Source organism: Rousettus aegyptiacus, unplaced genomic scaffold (assembly GCF_014176215.1).
Source record: "Rousettus aegyptiacus isolate mRouAeg1 unplaced genomic scaffold, mRouAeg1.p scaffold_m13_p_9, whole genome shotgun sequence".
In the NCBI taxonomy this organism is placed as follows: domain Eukaryota; kingdom Metazoa; phylum Chordata; class Mammalia; order Chiroptera; family Pteropodidae; genus Rousettus; species Rousettus aegyptiacus.
In genome coordinates this window covers 64,095,877-64,117,660 of record NW_023416312.1, presented here as the reverse complement: position 1 = coordinate 64,117,660, position 21,784 = coordinate 64,095,877, and the positions used below count along the sequence as shown (strand labels likewise).

Below are 21,784 nucleotides of genomic sequence, written 5' to 3'. Positions count from 1 at the left end.
AAGCAGGGTTCATATTTTATACCTTATATCTTCCACAGTCCCTAACCCGATATTGGACACATAGTGAATAAATGATGAATGAATGAATAACTAAATGACTAACAACAACACAACTGCTAATTGAGCATTTAGTATTTTGGCATACATACTTTACATACAGATACACTTTACACACACACACACACACACACACACACATATATATACACACATATTTTACATACATTATTTAATTTATTCCTTACCATAACCCTGTGTAGCAAATGTTATTTTCATTTCATAAGTGAGAAAGTTGACACACAGAAAGGTTAAGTAACTTGCCCATGGTCACACAACCAGTAAGGGTCAGGAAGAAAAAGAAATATAACTGAACACATGTTCGTTGGCTTCTAAACTCTATATCCTTAACGATTCAGACAGTTCCTTTTTAAGAAAAAATAGGTGTATAATTGCATACCAAACCATTCTTAACTACAGTTACAGATCAGAATTATCTTCAGGAGCTTTGACCAAAATATACATGTTTAGGGCCTGCACCAGACCTCCTGAATCAGAGCCAATGAAGATTCTTCAGCATGCAAATGACAGAATAGAAAGACACATTAACTTGGCAACAACATTGCAAATTAGACTGGAGAGAAGAAGCACTGAATGTAGAAAGATCAGGGAGGAAACTTTTATGGTGAACTAGTTGTAAGGGGATGAGGAGTTAAACAAATATATACCCTCATGCATGTATACCCAGCTACACACCCACTAACAATATCTCTTGGCTGTTTCTAAAAATAGAGATGTTTCAAGAATAAACTGCAGGCCAGGATAAACAAATGTAAGACTAACTTGGTACAATCTTAAAGTCTCACATGGAATAGCCAATCTTCCAGAACTTAATGAGTAAGAAGACAACAACCTCTTTAGGGCAAGAATTAAGGCAGAAAATTGGTTTATAAATTTTTTCCTGGCCTCCTTAATCTTCTTTATTCCTTCCTTCCTTCCACCCATCCATCCATCCAACACTTACTGAGCCAAACTAATGTGCTAGGCACTATACTAGGCAGTAGAGATACACTGGGAGAACAAGTTAATTGTGGTCCTTGCCCTCACAAAGCTTTCAGATCATGAAGGAGCAAGACATAAATAGGAAATAGAAGCGCTGCTACAAAGGGAGTGGAGCATACACAAAAGCTACATGGCAGAGACTCAGATCCCAAGGGAAATCTCCCCAGAGGAAGTTCATTTTAAGCAATAACCTATATGAAGAGTAGGAATTAGCTAAGCAGATTATGGATGTGTGTGTTCTCTTCAACCTGAAGGCTGGACAATTAGTAAAGTCACACAGGAACTCATAGGTCATGTTAAAAACTTTGCATTTTATCCTAAGAGCGATGGAAGCCATTGGAGCCTTTTAGGCAAAGGACTGACACGCTCAATTTTATATTTCAAGAAGAGTGCTCTGGCTGCAGTGGATAGACTGACTGGTAGGGGTCAAAATTGGAGGCAGATCAGATTTTAAGGTGTCTAGAAATGAGAAGAAAATAAAGTGGGGACAGGAATGTAGACAAATAGAACAGAAAGTTAATTCACAAAATATGAAAACAAATAGCCAACAAATATACTAAAAAAACAACTATATGAGAAATCAAAGAAATGTAAATTAAAATGAGATAGCATTTAAGATCATAAATAATGACAATATAGGAGCTTTTATACCTATGTTAATTAATGCCTACATATTTTTATTAGGACTGAAATTGATTCAAAATTTGGAGGCCAATTTAGAATTAAAATCAAAACAATTTAAAATTTAAATATTCTTTGACATGACAGTTCTACTTCATGTTTTCTTACTATGGCAATAACTGAGATGTATGCAAAGGTACAACTAAAAGGGCACTCGACACACTGTATGTAATCTAATTGTCTAACAATGGTGACAGAAGTAAGTAATGCATTATATGTCAAATGATAAAATACTATGAAGCCACTAGAAATCATGTTATACAATAATACTCAATGACAGGGAAAGTTTATGATATATTATTAAGTTTCAAATGTAGGGTATAATGCAATATATAGAGCATGAACTTATGTTTGTGAAGTTATATGTATACATACACATATATATTGGGATACTATACTCCCAAATGTTAATAGTGGCTCAAAAGTTATGGATGAGTTAAAAATGACGTTGGGGTGTGTGTGTGTGTGTGTGTGTGTGTGTGTGTGTGTGTATGCACGTGTGCGTGTGTTTCTATGTTTAAGCAAAACATGTTAGCTATCTCTCAAGGTTTTGATCTTTTAATGGATTATATAATAAGTGTCATTTGTAAAAGAGAAAGAGTAACTCTCCAAGCTAGAATTTAATTTTAACTAAAGTCTTGTTAATACACTACAATGAATAATAGTGGAGAACTTCAGACCCTGTGAGAGACCAGTGAGAAAGATATTTAAGTTGGGTAGATGATTCTCAAATCATACTGCATAGATAGGCATCTATTCCACCTACCCAACAGGCTATACCTGAGCTTATTAAAAGGAGATTTAGATATAGTTGGAAATTATCAACATCTAGATGGTAATCGAAGCCCTAGGAGCTATTAGTTTTCAACAGGAAGAATATGTAGTAAAAAAAGAAACAAGAAGAAAGGAGGAGGAGGAGGAGGAGGAGGAGGAGGAGGAGGAGGAGGAGGAGCAGGAGCAGGAGCAGGAGCAGGAGAAGAAGGAGAAAGAATAACCTAATACAAAATCACAAAGAACTATAGTATTAAAAGAATAGGTCTAGGAAGAACTGTTCACAAAGGAAAAATAAATCAGACACATAGGAAGAAAACCAGGAGTGTCCATGGAAACTAGCGGCGGAGAAATTTCAAGTAAAGATGGTCAGTAGGGATAAATGCTGCTGAGAGATCAAGTAAGATGAAATAGTAAGACAAAATAAAAAAAAATGTTTACTATACTTAACCACAAGGTATTCATTTGGTGACCTTGGAAAAAACACTTTCAACAGTCTGGTAGTGGCAGAAGACATTTCAGAGAGTTGAAGAGTAAATGGGGATGATTAAAAACAGTGGTTTAAAATAGGTTTTATCTTTGCTCTCATGAAATCCCACTGAAATGGCAGTCAAAGAATAAAACATTGTAAACTCACAAAGACAAAGACAAAGAGAATGGAAAAAGAGATTCCAGCAAGTAAGAGATTGTCAACAAATGTTTGAAAGCTAGAAAGGGATGGATGAGTGGTAACCAGCAACAGACCAGAGAAAGTTCAGTCAAGAAGCCAGCAACAAGATTCACTCAACCATAGACTATCTCTCCCCTTTTCAACAGAAGATGTGAGGTTTACTTTCTGCAGAACGTTGACACTATACCAAAAACAGTTTTAAAACTCTCAGCTTTCCTTCCCTGCTTGCCTCCCAGCATGCTGGCAGCCAGGCTTATACTCGTCATCTCCCACAAGAAGCATGAGATGGATAGATTATTTCCAGGGGGAAACTGGCCCAAGAGAAAACACCTACAGAACTGACACTTGGGGCCTCCTTAATAAAAATCTGCCTTATAATCCTATAATAAAGTTCAATAAGCAACAAACTGTTCCAATTCCCTTAGATCTTCCAGTCACTTTTAAGAGCTTAAATTCAAACAGGAAGCCAAAAGTTTACCAGGCGTTTAGAGAAAGACAGAAACTTAAACAAACTAACAAAGAAAAGGAACTCAGAGGAACTTAAAACAATGTGGAGTTTAGAAGAAAACTTTAAAAATTATCATTAATATCTTCAGGAAGATAAATGAATAGTTTGAATCCACAAAGCAAAGAAAGAATGGTAGAAAAGAAGCAAAGGTCAGGAAAGAGGTTATATAAATAAAAATATAAATGCTTATATTAAAACTTTAATAGGTTGGATGAAGAATTAAGGAAACACCTTAGATGACAGAAAAAAAGACAGACATAGAAAATAAGAAAAAAAATTTAAATTAGAGGGAAATCTAGGATGTCCAACATCTGACTAATTAGAGTCCCAGAAAGAGAGAACAGAGAAAATAAAGGGGAGAAAATTATAAGTTGAATAATACAAGAAAAATTCCGAGAAGTAAAAGTCACTAGTCTTCAGATTGGAAAAATTCACTTAGTGCCTATCAAAAATAAATAATAAAAGACCCACGCCAAAGCATTTCTCAGTAAAAGTTCAGAAAAACTGGATTAAAGATAAGACCTAAAAGCTTCAGATTTTAAAATATAGGTTATATTCTAAGATCTGGAATTAAAATAGCAGTGGACTTCTCAACACAACAATAGAAATTAAGAGACAATAGAGCCATGCCTTTGAAATTACAAGGGAAATTTATTTTCAATCTATCAAATGTGAAAATAAATTTTAAATATTTTAAAACAAAAAGTTCTCAAAAATTTACTTCCTCTGTACTCATTCTTAGGAAGCTATGAGAAAATTAGTCCCAACAAAATTAAAGGAGTAAAATGCTACATGAATGGGAATTCATGCAGAGCCCAATGGAGTTCCTAATTAAAAATATAAGGCTTAGAGTCCAGGGAGACTAAGTTGGTTGGAATTCACAGGGCAGAATACCAGAAATGAGAAAGTAGCACAGAGAGAATTCTGGAGAAGTTCAGAGGGTTCCCTACTGGGCTTCAACAAAATAGTGATCAATACATATATGTGAGGGAAATGCCAAGTGCAATAGAAAATGCCACCCAAAAAGACAGAACGATACCTGGTGCTTATACAAGACCAGGAATAGTGTCTGTTCCTACCAGCCAGACTCATGATTTATGGGGCATTTGGTTGAGTACTCAGAAGGGTCTTGCCTCAGTAGTTGGGATAAATTCCCCCTAAACTAAATACTGCTCTGATTCTACCTAACAAATCTTAAAAGCAAGATAGAAAGGATCAAACTATTTTCCAGTAACTTAACTGAACAAAGCTTAAGAATATTTATAGGAATGCAAAAATACCCAATAAGATAAAATTCACAATGTCTAGCATCTAACCAAATATTACCAGGCATGCAAAGAAGCAAGAAAATATAACCCATAATGAAGAGGAAAAGTTGAACCTAACCCTGAACTGACACAGATGTTAGAATTAGACATTAAAATAATTATTATAACTGTATTCAAGATGTTCAAAAAGCTAGAAAAAAGCTAAATATGTGAAATAGAAATATAGAAGATAGAGAAAGAGCCAAATTGAACTTCTAGAGATGAATACTACAATGTCTGAGATGAAAAATACACTGAAGAGGTTAATTACAGATTAGCCATTACAGAAGAAAAGGTTAGTGAATTTGAAGGCATATCATTGGAAACTACTTTAAATGAAACACAGAGGAAACAAAAAACTAAAAATAACTGAATATAGTATCAGTGAGCTGAGGACAACTTAAAGTAGCCTAATATGCATGTAATTGAGGTCCCTGTAAGAGAGGAAAAAGGTGGTATTAAAAACATTTGAAAAAAATGATGGCTGAAAATTTTTCCAAATTTGCAGGTCAACTGTTGATTTCTAAAATTCAAAAAAATAGCAGTATAAGGATGCTAGTTAGAAACAACGTTATGCCAACAGAAATACCTAGTAGAGCTGAAATTGTTTGTCTTTGTTGTAAAAGTATAGATTATGGCACTAGACTTCCTAGGTCTGAATCCTGCCTCTGCCCCTTAGTAGTTTGGTGACCTTAGGTAAGTCACATGACCTCTCTGAGCCTCATTCTCTCATTTGTAAAATGGGGATAATAATAGTGTCCATCTCATAAGGTTTTGTGAGAATTGAGTTGATACTTACAAAGGCTTAGAATAATACTCAGCACAAAGAAAATGCCCAATATTATTGTTGGAGAGCAGAAATTGTGGTGAGGAGAAGATTGTTATTTCTTGCAATATGACTATTAGTAATACTTGACTTTTTATTATGTACAAGTATCACTTTAATATAAATAACTTTTAAATATTTAAGAAGAGTAAATTAGAGGCGAGGAAATGGAAAGTCTTTCAATAAGTTTTTCTGTGAAGGGAAAGAGAGATAGGGCAATAGCTAGAGAAAGTATGTCGTAAAGGAAAGTTGTGGGTATTATCTTTTTTGATAGGAGAGAGATGAACGAGTTTAAAAGTAGATGTGAGATCAACTAGAGACGGAGAGAAATTGAAGCTATGGAAAAAAAGAAGGCATGTGACCAAAGCACAAATAAAGGGAAATCTCTTCCATTATAACCAGAAGGAAGGTGAAACTGATGAATGTGGATGGCCAGCAGTTTGGGATAAGAAGTTAAGGGATTTATCATTTCATACCTATGCCTCTCTCTTTCTCTCTCTCTCTCTCTCTCTCTCTCTCTCTCTCTCTCTCTCTCTCTCTCTCTGTAAAATAGGAGGCAAAGTAATTTGCTGAGCATGAACAGGAAGGTGGTAGGTTTGGAATTTTGAGTTGAGTACAGAAAATTTTAAATAGCCATTATTGAAACAAGGAAAAATGAAAGCTGGCCAAAGCAATACAAGATTTCAGATCATTACTGAGGGGGCAGGTGAGATTAAAGGCCATAAATTTGTGACGTAGTAGTACCAACTTCTTTGGTTATGCAATTTTCTGCAATAGTGTTCTGCAACTCAAATATAAGCAAGGAAAAGGTGAGAATAACTGGACTGATACAGGGTTGGGGTTTTATCAGGCTGGCATGAGTAAAGGCCAGTGGGGCAAAGGAACTGGGGATATTGAAAAGAGTAACTAAAGGGAGAAATCACAGACCGTAAACAGGCCAAAGAAAGAAGTGAAGACAGTAGTTGGTAGGCAGAAGTCAGGACTTAGTGGTCCCAATGGAGTTGAAAAATAAATGTATTAGAAGAAATACAGATAACTAATTATAGAGGTTGTAGTTAGAAAGTGGGATGTTTCAATTTATGGTTTAAATGTAATTCTGAGTGATGGCGAGGTTTAGCATGTGGGTGGATAAAGTGGAGCAGAAGTGAAGGTTACTGGAGGAGGAGATTGCAAGGAGCCAGGAGATTAGATGGCGAGAGTATTAGGTCATCCACAAGGATGCTGCTAATGTCACCAGGAATGATGACAGAAGCAATAAAAAGGAATATTGTAAAGCTGGAGTCAAAGTCTTCAATGAATGAGAGGGGTATATAAGGAAGTCAAATCTGGTCTTCCCTGTAGCCCCTTGAAGCCTTGGTGGCTAATACTTAACAATGTTTCACATTTAGAACTCAGATTCTTCACAGATTAAGAACTGGTAGGCTGCAGGGACAGAGAAGAGTGCCAGGAATCCACAGGGCAATCTTCCACTGAAGCTTAGTAACTGACTAGCTGGTAAAATCTTTAGGTGGCAACTGCTACATACATGACTGAACAGAATTAAGTGACTTTAGGCTGAACTCTTTTCATAAGAGCAGGCATATCAAAAAATATATAAGGAACTCACCTCTCAGCAATGTTTTTTGCAGATTGGAGAAACCGTGCTTGGTCATTTTCTTTCAGGATATGCTCGGCTTGGTTGATGAGGACTGTTGACCTTTCAAGACACTGGCGGCAATTAGCAACCTGCTGTGCCAACTTTCTCAGTTTCATAACCTTAAAGGTATTAGCAATGAAAAAATAGGAGAAAACATCCAGTGCTTAATTAAAAATGATAAAACAACATGAAAATCTGCTTCAGTGATTCTAAAAATAAGGCCTATTAATATTATTATTAACATCCAATGGTCCCTGTACTAACCACTCACCTTCTCACCCTACCCTTTATGTCTGTTTTGCCAAGCCCTCCTCTCACCTACAGCCCGCTTACTTACGCTGCAACACACTCAGTCACATACTCTAGGTTACCTATCGCCTCTTTTTATTGATAATATTATTTTACGATCACAAAAGCAATTCATGCTCATATAAAAATTAGAAAATAAAAAGTATAAAAAGAAATCCTATCACCTAGAGATCAGCATAATGCACATTTTATTGTCTATATATTTTCAAATACATGTTTAATAAAAAGTACCTTTTTTTCTTTATGAGTATCTAAATTTCTAAGTATATATTTCTCTCAAGGTATGCTTACACATAATTTCTGAGTTCACAGATCTGTGTTCTTGAAAACTTCAATTCCTGTATTAGTTGGAACCATCCAGTATGGCACAAAGCTTTGCTCATCACTTCAGGCTCTCATAATTTCTCACATTGTACACACAACATAAGGTTATAATCACTACATGGTCAGCAGACCAACAAGCTTAAAACCATATAGATACATGGAGGCTCACACTTGATCTTCTTGACCACAATTCTTCAGTTCCCATGCTAAAAGTTTAGAAGTCTTCTCTCTCTGCTTCATCTTTTCTATCTGATCAGCCAATGACACTCATCATTTCCTTTCTAGCGGTGTCTTCACTTCCATTTGTGTTATCACTTTCCTATTTTAGGCCTTCACCAATTCATACCAAGAATCATTCCATAAGTCTCCTAACTTGCTTGCTTGACTTCAGTATCATCCTATTCTGATATACCCTGCACACCTTTGTCATATCAATCAGTCTTCTTCCTTCCTAAGAAACTAGAATGGTTTACCAAAGCCTTTCAACTTAAGCCCAAGGTCCTTATCCTAGCACTCATGGACCTTCCATAATTCTGACCCACATTTCTACCACTACTTTTTTTTCTTTTTGTATTGACTTATAACATACATACAATAAAGCTAACAAATCTGAAGTGTACAACTCAATGACTTTTTGCATATACATACACCCATGTAACCAACAACCATGTCAAGATATAGAACATTTCCAACACCACAGAATTGTCACTATTTTTACTTGATTCATAGCACTAGGCCAAACATTGCCTCTTCCTTGTCTCCCTCACTACAAACTCAATTTTTCTTGCTTTCATGATACAAGCTCAAACTGGAATCATGGGGATGAAGCTTTGACATTTATAAAGTCAACACTGCCTTGGCTTCATTGGAGCTCTATGCTTTACCTTTGTCTCTTTGATTTTGACAGCAATCATTTGCTTCCTCTGCTGGATGATCTCTATCAATTCGTCACATTCTTCCATAAGTTTTGCCTCATGCATAGCAGTATTCACCTGCCAAAAAAGTCCAGAATATTACACAGTGATTGTTGCCTTTGTCCCCCACAGGCTCTCAAAGGTTCGGACTGACAGCTAAGCATGCACAACTTCTTCCATACCTCCCTCATAAGATCCACTCCTAGAAGAAGGGTAGAGATGATGATATTAATGATGCAAGGGCATTGAAGCACCACAGATAGGAAGCTCTCCGGCCTCTGGTAGATCATGATGGTTAATGGAAGGCTGGGCAGAAGGACAGATGAGATGGGGGCATGTTATTTTCACTGTGCAATTCCCTTTACTCCAGCACCCTGTCCTCCTGCTGTTATTTTGAAAAGAGGGTAAGGAGATTTAAGTATGTCAGGGGAAAAGGATCCCTCCTCACAGGCACAATAATATTAAGATAATATTACAACAACATAATTCTACCGTCATAACAAAAATGTTTTCAGTTTTCGTTCCCTTCTAATTTTGAAATATATGAATGTGCACTATATCTTCATGTTAAATATTTTCACGTATAGATATATTTTAACATAGTTGCCATCATGTATTAGTATATATTTCTCACATTGGACTTTCCAGTATCTCAATACCATTCCTATTTTGGGATGTTGGCTACATAAAAATATCTCTACTGCAACGTCAGGGTGAGGTTAAAAAAAATGTCACCATTCTTCATTGTTTTTCCATGTACTGATTACTCCTTCTTCCCATCTCTACTACTACTGACATTAGATGGTACGAAGCCTCCAGAAAGGCTGAAGTGAGAGAAGGGGATCTTTGAGTTGCCCACATATAAAGGGAAAGGAAAGGAAAATCAACTTACATCTGTTAAGCACTTAATGTACCAAGTACTTTATAATAAATTATTTCATGTAATTATCATAACCACTTTATAACATACAGCCATTTTAATTTGTATTTCACAGATGGAGAACTGAGGCTCAGAGAATTTTAGTGACTTGCTCAAGATCACACAGCTTATAAGTGGTAAAATCTGAATTCAAACCAAGTTCTGTTTACTGAAACCCCTACGCTGGCTGGGTGGGCGGACGAGATTCAGTTCCATTTCAGCAGCACACAGAGCAGTCACACAGGGAAGCACAATCATTCCAAGGGTCTATTCAAGGATCATTTGAGCAGAGCTCTAGAAGGCTGAGGAATAGACAATGGGTTACTTGAGAGCATCAGCACTCAAGAGGCTAGATGTTCTTCATTAGCAAAGTAGGGCTGCATGTGCAATTGCTAGCACTCTTCAGAGAGTTCCTTTACATATTCCGAGTCTAACAAAATACCTGTCATGAACTCTGATGCCTCCTTTTTTATCCTCTAAGGTACCTGCTGGTTAATTTTCTGTTTCTCAAGTGAAATAAAATACATTTTCCAGACTTCAGCCTTATTTTGTTTTATTTCCACTTTCCAAGTGGCATGCTGCAATGAGAGCTTCCATTTATTGTGAATAAACAGTCCTGCTCTGGCCATTCTAATTTTTTTTTTCTCAGACTTCTTGCCCTTTACCTAAATTGGATCTTCCTTTCCAAGGCAGATAATCTCACTCTCTCAGGGAACTTCCTGTCATGTGAAAATAAGAGATTCATCTAGTGCTCCCTGGATCCGTGCTTAGAGAGAGTACCTGGAGACTTAGTTCCCAATTATAGTTTTGTCTTGAGGCTGCTGATGATGTAGTACACGATCGTTTACTGTCTTGTTTCTTGTAATTTAGCCCTTGGACTAATCTTTACATAACACTCACTGTATGCCAGGCACTTTCCTAATCAGTTTACATACACATTCAGCCCTCCTTAGCCACAGGTTTGAACCCGCAGGTTCAACCAACCATGGATGAAAAACTATTTGAAAAAAAAGTTACATTATTGCAGACATGTACTAGGTATAGTTAGTCCTATGATGTTTGCATCTGTACTGAACATGTACAATTTTTCATGTCATCATTTCCTAAACAGCACAGTATAACAACTATTGACATAGCATTTACATTGTATTAGATATTATAAGTAACCGAGAGATGATTTAAAGCATACAAGAGGATGTGCATTATATACAAATACTATGCCATTTTATATAAGGATCTTCAGCATCCCCAAACTTTGGTATCCATGAAGGATCCCAGAACCAATCCCCTACAGATACCAAAGGAAGAGTATGCTGATCTCTCAATCATCAAAACAACTCTATGAGGCAGGTTCCATTAGCCCCATTTAACAGATGAGGAAACCTGAGCACAGATAGATTAAGTGACTCGCTCAAGGCAACACATCTACTAAGTTGCAGAGATGGGTATTTAGACCCAGGAAGTCTAACCCTAGAGTCTACACCTTTAACCACCACACTATACTTCCTCCCCAGTCAAATATAACAAAATACCTGTTTTCAGTTTCTAACACTTGTTATCTGTTTTTCACCATCTATTGTTTTAAAATTTATTTTAATTAGTTTCAAGTATACAGTATATTGGTTAGACATTTATGTAGTTCGTAAAATAATCCCCAAAATTGCTCCCTCCCTCCCTGACCCTCCACCTAGCCAACGAATCGATGCTAACTGCATTCCCTCTACCTTGCTCCCAATCCCCATGACCATCCATCAGCTACTAATTTGTACTTCTTTAACCCTTCACCCCATGCTCCCAGCCCCCCCAAACCCCTCTCCACTCTGTCTGACACCAAATTTTCCACTATATTTGTGAGTCTGTTTTTGATTAGTTTGTTCTTTTTATTCCTTAGATTCCACATATATGTGAAATCATATAGTGTTTATCTTTCTCTGTCTGACTTAAATACCTTCTAGATTGTTCAAGAAGTATATTTTTCCATCCTCTTCCTTTTAGTCCCTGTGTGTCTTTTAATCTGAAGTGAGTTTCTTGTAGGCAGCATACATATGGGTCTTGTTTTCTTATCGTTTCAGCCATTCTATCTTTTGGTTGGAGCCCTTAATTCTTTTTCATTTAAGGTACTTATTGATAGGAATGTAGTTATTACCATTCTTTATTCATGTTTTTGATATATGTTTTTTTCTTCTTAAAGAAGTCCTTCCAATATTTCCTGTAATATTGACTTGGTGGTGATAAATTTCTTTAGCTTATTTTTGTCTAGGAAGCTCTTTATCTTTCCTTCAACTTTAAATGGTAGCTTTGCTGGATAAAGTATTCTTGGTTGTAAATCCTGGGTCTTTATCTTGTCGAATATTTTTTTTTTGGCAAGCCCTTCTGTCCTGTATAGTTTCTTTCGAGAAATCAGCTGCCAGTCTTATGGGAGTTCTCTTATAGGTAACTATCCATTTTGCTCTTGCTACTTTTAAAATTATCTCTTTGTATTTAACCTTTAGCATTTTAATTATGATGTGTCTTGGTGTGGACCTCTTTGGATCCTTGGCTTTTGGGACTCTCTGAGCTTCCTGGGGTTTTATGTCCATTTCCTTCAACAGGTTAAGGAAGTTTTCAATCATTTTTTTAAACAGCTGTTAAATATTTTGATTTTCTTCAGTTATGCTGATCAGATGGATATTTGGACCCCTAAATTATTTTTAGTGTTGGCATTTTATCTCTTGCTATTCTGATTGAGTATACTTGGATTTCCCATCCTCTAGATAGGGCATTTGATCCCTTTCTTTATTCACTTTGTTTATTCCTTTCTTTATTCCATTTAATATACTTCTCATCTCAGATAATGTATTTTTCATTTCTGACTCATTCTCTTTTATGTTTTTTATTCCATTTTTATGTTTTTATCTCTTTGTTGAAGTTCTCACAGAATTTATCTACACTTCCCAAAAGTTCGTTAAGCATCTTTATAACCAGTGTTTGAACTCTGCATCTGTTAGAATACTCGACCCCATTATATCTGGATCTCTGTTCTGTTCTCTCATATAGTTTCTGCTTCTTTGTCTCCCCATTTTGGCTGCCTTTCAGTGTCTGTTTCCATGTACTAAGCAAAGCTTCTAAGTCTCCCGGTCCCATTAGTGTGGATTTGTGAAGTAGGTGTCCATTGGCACAGTCCTTAGAGGGGTTCAGCTACAGGCCAAAAATAGCCCAAGCTTTTGCCCCTCCAGAGCCACCTGTTAAGATTCAGCAAGCAATCCACAGATGCTGTGCTTATAGTTTCCTCAAAATGCCACACCAGAAACCGAGGCCAGCTGCCTCCAGTGTGAATCTAGGTACTGCTCAGCAAGGAGCACCTGATGCGCTGAGGCTATACCTGAATGTGGGTTGGGTGGGGCCATAAGTTCGGGGAGGTGGGGTTTGAGGGAATCGTCTCGGCAGAGAGACCTCTGTTATCCAGTTTGGTGATGTCTCAGCTATGGTGGTGCTGTGTCTGGTGCATTGGTAAACGGGAGCGGGGAGGGGCTCAACAGGGAACAATGGATACCGCTAGCACTTCTGTACAAAGCAAGTCTCGCCTCGGCCCCCCAACAATGTCTCCTTGTAAGTCCCTGGTACCCCATGTGGGCAGTCAAAACAGCACTGGTGCTCAAGAGCGAGCAGGTCCCTCACGGCAAAAATTTACTCGCGGATTCGGCCCCTTTAAGAGACGTCTGAAGCTGTTGCTGCTGCAGCCTCCATCTCACTGAACCTCTCGAGACCGGGCAGCCTGGTGTCCTTGCCCTGTCCTACCTTCTGCCATTGCAGGGTGATTTCTCCCTAGTTGTATGGCTTGTTCATCTAGATCCAAGATGATTTTTCCATGCTCCTTGCTCCTTGTGTCCGTCACAACTTCGATTTGGTTACCAGAGGGGTGAACAGAGCCTCTATCATCTATGCCATTTTTTTTCTGTCTCTCATCATCTATCATTATTCTCTCATCCCACTCTCTTTAGTCATTTCAGACTACTTGTTGTTTCCCTATAACACCTTGTACTTCCATGTCCTGTACCTTTGCTTGAGACTTTTTCACTTGGAGAGTTATTTTTCATTTGTTTATTGAACAAACTTCTACTTACCTCTCCAGGCCTTGCTCAAAGATCATCACTTCTGTGACTTTTACTCACCTGCTTAGACAAAATTGGTTCCTATTTATATTCTTATAATACTTTATGTGTAATTCAATTATACTAGTTACTATCTTCTATCATAGAAATTTATTAGTCTGTCTTTACTGCGCAAACATGAGTTCTGAAAGCCAGGGGTTGTGTCTTATTTGACTATATCTCTAGTAGAGATATAGTGGCATATGGTAGATGTTTAATAAATATTTATTTCATGGAATCGAATGGGAGGGGGAATATCTCACTGCTTGCTAGACATGTCCATGTAGTTATTCAAGTTACTCTAAATTCAATGTGTCTAAAAACAAACCCATGATCTTCCCTCTAAATATGGTTTCCTCCGCTGATTTCCTCTTTTTTGTTAATGCTATTATTATTATTGCTATTACTCATGTTCAGTTACCTCTGACTTCTATTTCTCCTTGATATCCCAAATAAATCCATAGTACTCCCAAAGTCCTGCTCTCCTTGTCTTTTCAATTTCACTAAAGTACTTATGGTAATACAGTGAGGCTCTGAGCCAAGAGACCAATAAGTTGAAGCCCTTATTGCCCTTTTGGACTATTCTTGTAAAAGCCTCATGAATTCATCCCCCTACCTCCAGAATCTTTCCCTTACCTCCCACCTTCAAAATCCATGCTATACCCTGAAACCAGAAAAAATCACCACCATATTTATCATTAAGCATGTATTAAATGTTGCTTACATGCAATACATTATGCTCAGTCCTTGTCCTCAATAAATTTGTAATCTGGATTGGGGAAATCCATATACATATAAAACAAACAAATCAAAGTAGCATAAGCTAAATACCAATGAGTGATGTAAACTGTAAGCTACAGATATTGAAGAGAAAGAGTGCTCTTGATGGGGAAATGAAGAAAAGTTGCTGAATGAAATTGGACTTGAATTGAGTCTTAAAGATGGATAATATTTACATTTAAAAGGTGAGGAGGGAAATTTTTGAGCCAAGCTAATGAAATTGAATCGTGTTCTTTTTCAAATAATTCACACATTTATTTTATTGAACTTTGTCATTTAAGCAATATGGTATCTTTGGAAAGATTTTTTTTTTGTGGAGGAGAAGGAGGGTAAGATGGTGGGAGAATGGCCATGGTTAACTTTTTTTTTTTTAAGAAGATGAACTGGGATCAATTTGATTGGAAGTAATGGTAAGCTTATGGATGATTTTGGAGGCTATTGTGATATGAATGGGACCTAAAGAAGGTAACAGGAATAGAAAGAAAAGGTCAAATATAAGAAGCACTCCCTTACCTGAAAATCCTCAACTAGACAGCAAACTCTCTGAAGAACGTTTTTATGTCATTTTCTTTCTCTTGTTGTAACAGGTACAATGTCTTACGCACAACAAACGCTTAAGAAACTTTTACTGATGGATTTAAGGAAGTGAAAAATCAAGGTAAGATTGGAAAACAGTAGAAAACATACTATAGTAAATGCATTTTGCAGAGAAAGTATAGACTGAAGTGAGAGAACTAAAGTGGGGTTTGGACAGTTGCGTTGGGAGAAATACAACAGCCAGGCACAACTAATAAAGCAGAAAGTAGGCCGAAAAAGCAAAATCTCAAATTAAATGTAAAGCAGTGACATTAAAATCTTTGTATGTCAAGAAGCAGTCCAAAAGAATGGGGTACTTAATTGTTTCCTGAACAAGAAATACTCCAGGGCAAAACTGTCTTCATGATATAAATACAACATCATAAATTGCTTGGAAGGTACTTGAAACCCCTGGTATTTTCCTTATCTTCAGTTTTCTTTGAAACTACATTGCAGCATTTTACTTGCTTATTAACCCTTTGTTGAAAACAACTAGGGTTATCTTGATAAGAATTATTGGTTAGTTAGTTGGTTGGTTGATTTGTGGAAGATTCCAGCTCTTTATTTGATCTCTGCTTGTTGGTCTGGATTAGGGTTTGACTAAATGTTTTTATGTCTGTCGAAAAAAATCTATCTTCACTGAAAATACCATTAGGGTAATCTAGGCAATCAGCTTGTGTAAATCTCCCCACTCCAAAAAGACTTTTGGGCAGTTTCTGATGTTTAAGACCCAGTCTCATTGATAGTGTTCCAAAGCCTAAGCACCAGAGAACACAGGCCTTCCTATTGTTTTCAGGTCCTCTTTTTTACTGTATGTTCCTTTCTTCTCAAAGACAGCAAGAATTTTAATTGCATGTTTCTTTCCAACTGCCAATCCTACTCATTTCCTGAAGGTCTCTCCTACCTCTCAGCCCAAAGATGAAATCCAGAATCAGATCTAGTCATCCCAAATTTCCACCCTCCTCTGGCAAATATACATATGTACCCTGTTTGAAGGATATTACTGCTGGTCACTACAATAAAATAAATATGTGGGAGTTCACAAAAACCATAAGTTGTAAAAAGGTGTAAGAGACAGCAATTTATTTTGGTAATCGTTTCTGTTCTGTACTGAAATGTAAATGTACTAGACCTTTTTACTCTTGCTTCTTTCAGAGAGCTTATTTGATAGTTTCTTGGGAGATCTCTCACACAGTTGTTCTAAAGGTCTTTCATTCCTGGGTTTAAAGTTCATCGGCCTCCCTCTTGCCTACCTTCATGAGAAATTTCCCTACTCTTCTCCTCCCCTCTGCTCAGTCATGCCCATGAGTCTTGCAAAGCACTGCACAGGAGCTCAGAAGAAACTGAAATTTCCTGTTCAGGTGGAACAATATGTATGAAATAATGGATGAGCCTTATACCCAAAATCAATTGAAATTCATTTATATCATAATACAATCCTTGTTGGCATCTCCATCCAATGTCCTCCACTCTACACAGTCCATGTCAACCTAGTTTATTCCCTGAAATCTTCTGCCCAAATTGATCTTCCTATTTCAATGAAAAGATTTTGAAATGCCATTTTTGAAGATCATTTGAAGAAGTTTTTATTTTCACAAATATTGACTGAGTGCCTATACCATGTACAAGGCACTAACAGGTTCCTAAGTGGGACGGAATGATGAAAAAGACTCAGCTTCTCCCTTCAAGAACCTTACAGTCTAGCATAGAAAATTGAGTGTGAATTGAGTTCATTACAATTTATATAATATCAGAACAATTAATTAATAGAACACAAACGGAGCTCTATGAGAGTATAAAGAAGGGGAAACTAATTTTGTCTGTGCATAAAAGACAATCAGGGAATTAGGGAAGGTTTCATGTAACCGAGATAGTCTTGAAGGATGAGCAGAGGTTTAGGCACACAGAAATGAGGTTTAAGGGAAGAGATATCCAGGCAAAGAGAATGATGTGAAGAGCATGAGCAAAAACACAGGAAGGAAAGAACATGTTCGGGTAAAGAAAATCTGCCCGACATATGCAAGGGAGGGGAATAAGGATAGAAACAGAGGTTGCAGACATATGATGGAGAGCTGTGTTGTTCTTTTGGGTTTTTTATTGTACCTGGATAAAATATCAGAATCTTAACATTATAATACTGTTTCCATTGTTAATTAACACCTTAGCTGAGAACAAAGTTGAGAGAAAAAGCAGGCACAGTACTTCAAGAAGTAGGAGGGCACAGCAAACTTTTGACTTTCCATTATTACCCAAGACTACTCAGGTAACCACTACCCCATCTTCTCGGACTCCATATCAGAGAAAGAGTCTAAGACAGACTTCATTAAACATGCAGTCATTTCTGTGCAAAGGAGATGAGGAATGAAAGTGAGAGGTAAATTGAACATGTGAGGGTTTATCAAGGAGTTGTTATAAACAGCTTTGTCATCTTACTTAACAGCAACATATTCATTACTCTCTTGCAATAATGCATTCAAGAAAACACAATGTTCTATTTCTTTAAGTTTGGCTTTTTTAGATTTCTTGATTATAGTTAATTAACAATAGTGTGTTGTTTACTTGAAAGTTGCTAATAGAGCGGATCTTAAATATTCTCAATGCAGAAAAAAATAACTATGTGAGGTGATAGATGTGTTAACTAACCTTGTTGTACTCATCATTTTGCAATATATATATGTATATCAAATCATTATACATATATATATTGCAAAATGGAAATAGAGTGAACATACTTCAATGTGATAAAGAGCAATTATGACAAACCCGCAACTAACATCATAATCAATGGTGAAAAAGCTAAAGCCATTTTTCTTACTATCGAAAATGATACAAGGATGTCCACTTTTACCACTTGTATTCAACATAGTATTGCAAGTCCTAGCCACAGCAATTAGACAAGAAAAAGAAATAAAAGGCATCCAAATTGGAAAGGAAGAAGTAAAACTATCATTATTTGCAGATGACATAATATTATATATAGGGAACCCTAAAGGTTTCACCCTCCCCCCCCAAAAAAAAAACTATTAGAACTGATAAATGAATTCATAAAAGTAGCAAGATACAAATTAATATTCAGAAATTGGTTGCAGTTTTATACACTAGAAACAAGTTAAGAAAACTATCCCACTTACAATTGTATCAAAAAATAAAATACCTAAGAATAGATTTAACCAAAGAGGTAAGAAACTTGTACTCAGAAAATTATAAGACTTTGAAGCAGATACAAATAAATGGAAACATATACCTTGCTCATGGATAGGAAGAACTAATATCTTTAAAATGTTCATATTACCCAAAGCAATCTATAGATTCAATGTAATCTCTATAAAAATATCAGTGGCATTTTTCATTTTAGAGCAAATAATCCTAAAATGTATATGGAACCATAAAAGACCCTGAATAGCCACTGCCATCTTTAGAAAGAGGAACAAAGTTGGAAGTATCATGCTACCTGATATAAACTATATTTCAAGGCTATCATAATCAAAACAGCATGGTACTGCCATAAAAACAGACACATAGATCAATGGAATTAGAATAGAGAGCCCAGAAATAAACTCAAACCTACATGGTCACTTGATCTATGACAAAGGAGGCAAGAATATACAATGGGCTGAAGGCAGTCTCTTCAATAAATGCTGTTGGGAAAACTGGAGAGATACATGCAAAAAGTGAAACTAGACCACCTTCTTATACCATAAACAAGAAAAATTCGAAATGGGTTAAAAATTTAAATATAAGACCTGAAACCATCAAACTCCTAGAAGAAGCCATGGGCAGTAAACTCTATGACATTACTCTTAGTACTGTTTTCTGATATGTTGCCTTGAGCAAGAAAAACACAAGAAAATATAAGCAAATGGGATGACATCGAAATAAAAAGGGTTTTTGCACAGTAGAAGAAACCATCAACAAAATGAAGACAATCTACTGAATAGGAGCTATATACCAATGATACATCTGATAAAAGATTAATATCCAAAATTTATAAAGAACTCATACAACAAACAATCTAATTTAAAAATGGGCAGAAACCTTCTTTGTATTGCTTCAGAACCAGAAATCTGTTAGATCTACAAAAGCCTGAAGAAATAATCGATTGTAGGCCCTCACTTTACAGAGCCCCTCAAAGAAATATGAGGCCTAGAGAGGAGAAGGGCTTACCTAACATCACATTATTGATCAATGACAGAGCATGGCTGGGCCAAATCTTTTGACTCCCCATCCAGTGTTCTTTCCACACTACTGCTTCTTTTGTGAAGCATAGCACTTGCTTAAAATCCCTCGAAAAATATAAAACTCTCTAAATCTCAGCCCTGTGTATTTACCCTAGAGATATGAACATTTATGTCTACACACACACACACACACACACACACACACAAACTTACATGAATGTTCATAACAGCTTTATTTGTATTAGCTGAAAATTGGAAACAACCATGCTCTTCACTGGGGCATGGATAAACAAATTGTGGAACATCAGCAGTAAAACAATAAAAAACTATTGATACACGTAACAACTTGAATGGGTCTCAGGGGCATTATGATGAATTATCAAACATATCATAATATGTTATATATCGTATGATTCCATTTACATAACATTCTACAAATTACAAAATTATAACGATGAAGAACAGACCAGTGGTCGCCAGGGGCAGATGTAACTATAAACGAGTAGCACAAATAACTTTTTTTGAAGGTGACGAAGTTGTATTGTTCTTATTAGGGTGGTGATTACACAAATATATACACATGAAAAAATTCATGGAACTGCACCCTCCTCTATCTCCCAAAAGGTTAAATGTGTGTAAAGACTGGTGAAATTCAAATGAAGTCTGTAGTTTGCTTAATAGAAGAATATTCTACCAATAATAGTATCCTGGTTACGATGGTTATGTGGTTATGTAAGATGTTAACATTGGAGAAGAATTGGTAAAAGATATGTGGAAACTCACTGTATTATTTTGGCAACTTCCATGTGAGATTAAATGTATTTCAAACATTTAAATTAAAAAAAGAAAGAAAATGCTACAAGCCCTATAATGTTTAAGCAGTTCTGGTGAGCCAACATTTATGTAGTTTTCTGAAGTTACAACTAATAGATCTTTAGGCCTTTGCTCAAATGGCATCTCACCTTACGCCACATTGTACCCTTGCTTATTTTACCCATAGTCCTTATAACCCTTAATTAAAAAAAAAAAATATATATATATATATATCTTTTTAATGTGTGTATCTCTCAACGAGAATGTAAGCTTCTTAAGGTTAAGGACTTTGTTTTGTTCCCTACTGTATCCTCAACATGTAGAATAGTGTCTGGCATACTGTAGGTATTTGACAAATATCTTTTGAATGAATGAATGAATGAATGAATGTGAGAATATTGGCCCTGAAATAAAGCATAATGAAACACTGTATACTAGGTTACATGTCTTCATTACATGAGACCAATTTCCTTTACACTTCCTTTTTTACACAATTACTCAAAATGGTAATTTTGTTCTGTCATTTACATATTATTTGCTGCATTATGAAAGATTTAGAAAGATGTTGGGATAATAACCGAGGTCTTAAGAGACCATATATTCTGAAAAGATTCCTTACCCGATGTTAAAAGAAAGAAAACTCTCTTCCGCAGTGCTGCCTATGGAGGTGGCAGCTATCTTCTATTTGGCATCATGACTGCCCTCAGACCCCTTGTGAAGTCCAAGATCATAAAAAAGAGGACCAAGAAGTTCATCCGGCACCTGTCAGATCGATTTGTCAAAATTGTGTAACTGGTGGAAAACTAGAGAGACAATAGAGTGCACAGAAGATTCAAGGGCCAGATCTTGATGCCCAACATTTGTTATGGGAGTAATGAGAAAACAGAGCATATGCTGCCCAGTGGCTTTCAGAAGTTCCTTGTTCACAATGTCAAGCAGCTTGAAGTGCTGCTAATGTGCAACAAATCTTACAGTGCTGAGATTGCTCACAACATTCCCTCAAAGAACCACAAAGCCGTTGTGGAAAGAGCAGCCCAAGTGGCCATCAGCTACAATAGCTAATCATGAGAGGTTACTGTTTATCCCATTAACTCTTCTCAGTACCTATTGTGTACCAAACCATGTGCTGGGTATAAAAAAGTGGAAAAGACATGGTACCTACTCTCAGAGTTTACAGTCTGGTGGGGCGACAAATCATTACATAGAAGTGCTATGATGGAAGTATGTATAAGGTGCTCTGGGTGCACAAGGGAGGAACACTTGCACCAGATTAGAGAGATGGGAAGAGAGGTATATAGAGCATGGGTAATGGCTTCCTGGAAGAGATGATGCCTGAGCTGAGTCTTAAGAGACAAGCAGTAGTTAGCCAGCAGAAAAGGGGAA

At 36.6% G+C, this 21,784-nt stretch overlaps 1 protein-coding gene across 8 annotated transcripts in view; it reads right to left on the bottom strand.

The window, feature by feature from the left end:
- MID2 (midline 2) overlaps positions 1 to 21,784 on the bottom strand; it is an 87,115-nt gene that overhangs the window by 16,103 nt on the left and 49,228 nt on the right. For 4 of the 8 annotated variants that reach the window (XM_036226417.1, XM_036226415.1, XM_036226414.1 and 1 more), the window contains 3 exons: positions 9,188 to 9,311; positions 8,976 to 9,083; positions 7,429 to 7,577 (listed from right to left, as the gene is read on the bottom strand). In XM_036226417.1, coding sequence (XP_036082310.1) covers positions 7,429 to 7,577; positions 8,976 to 9,083; positions 9,188 to 9,311 — 381 coding nt within the window. The remainder of the gene's footprint in view (positions 1 to 7,428; positions 7,578 to 8,975; positions 9,084 to 9,187; positions 9,312 to 21,784) is intronic. The other 4 variants (XM_016127595.2, XM_016127596.2, XM_016127594.2 and 1 more) reach the window with 1 other exon arrangement.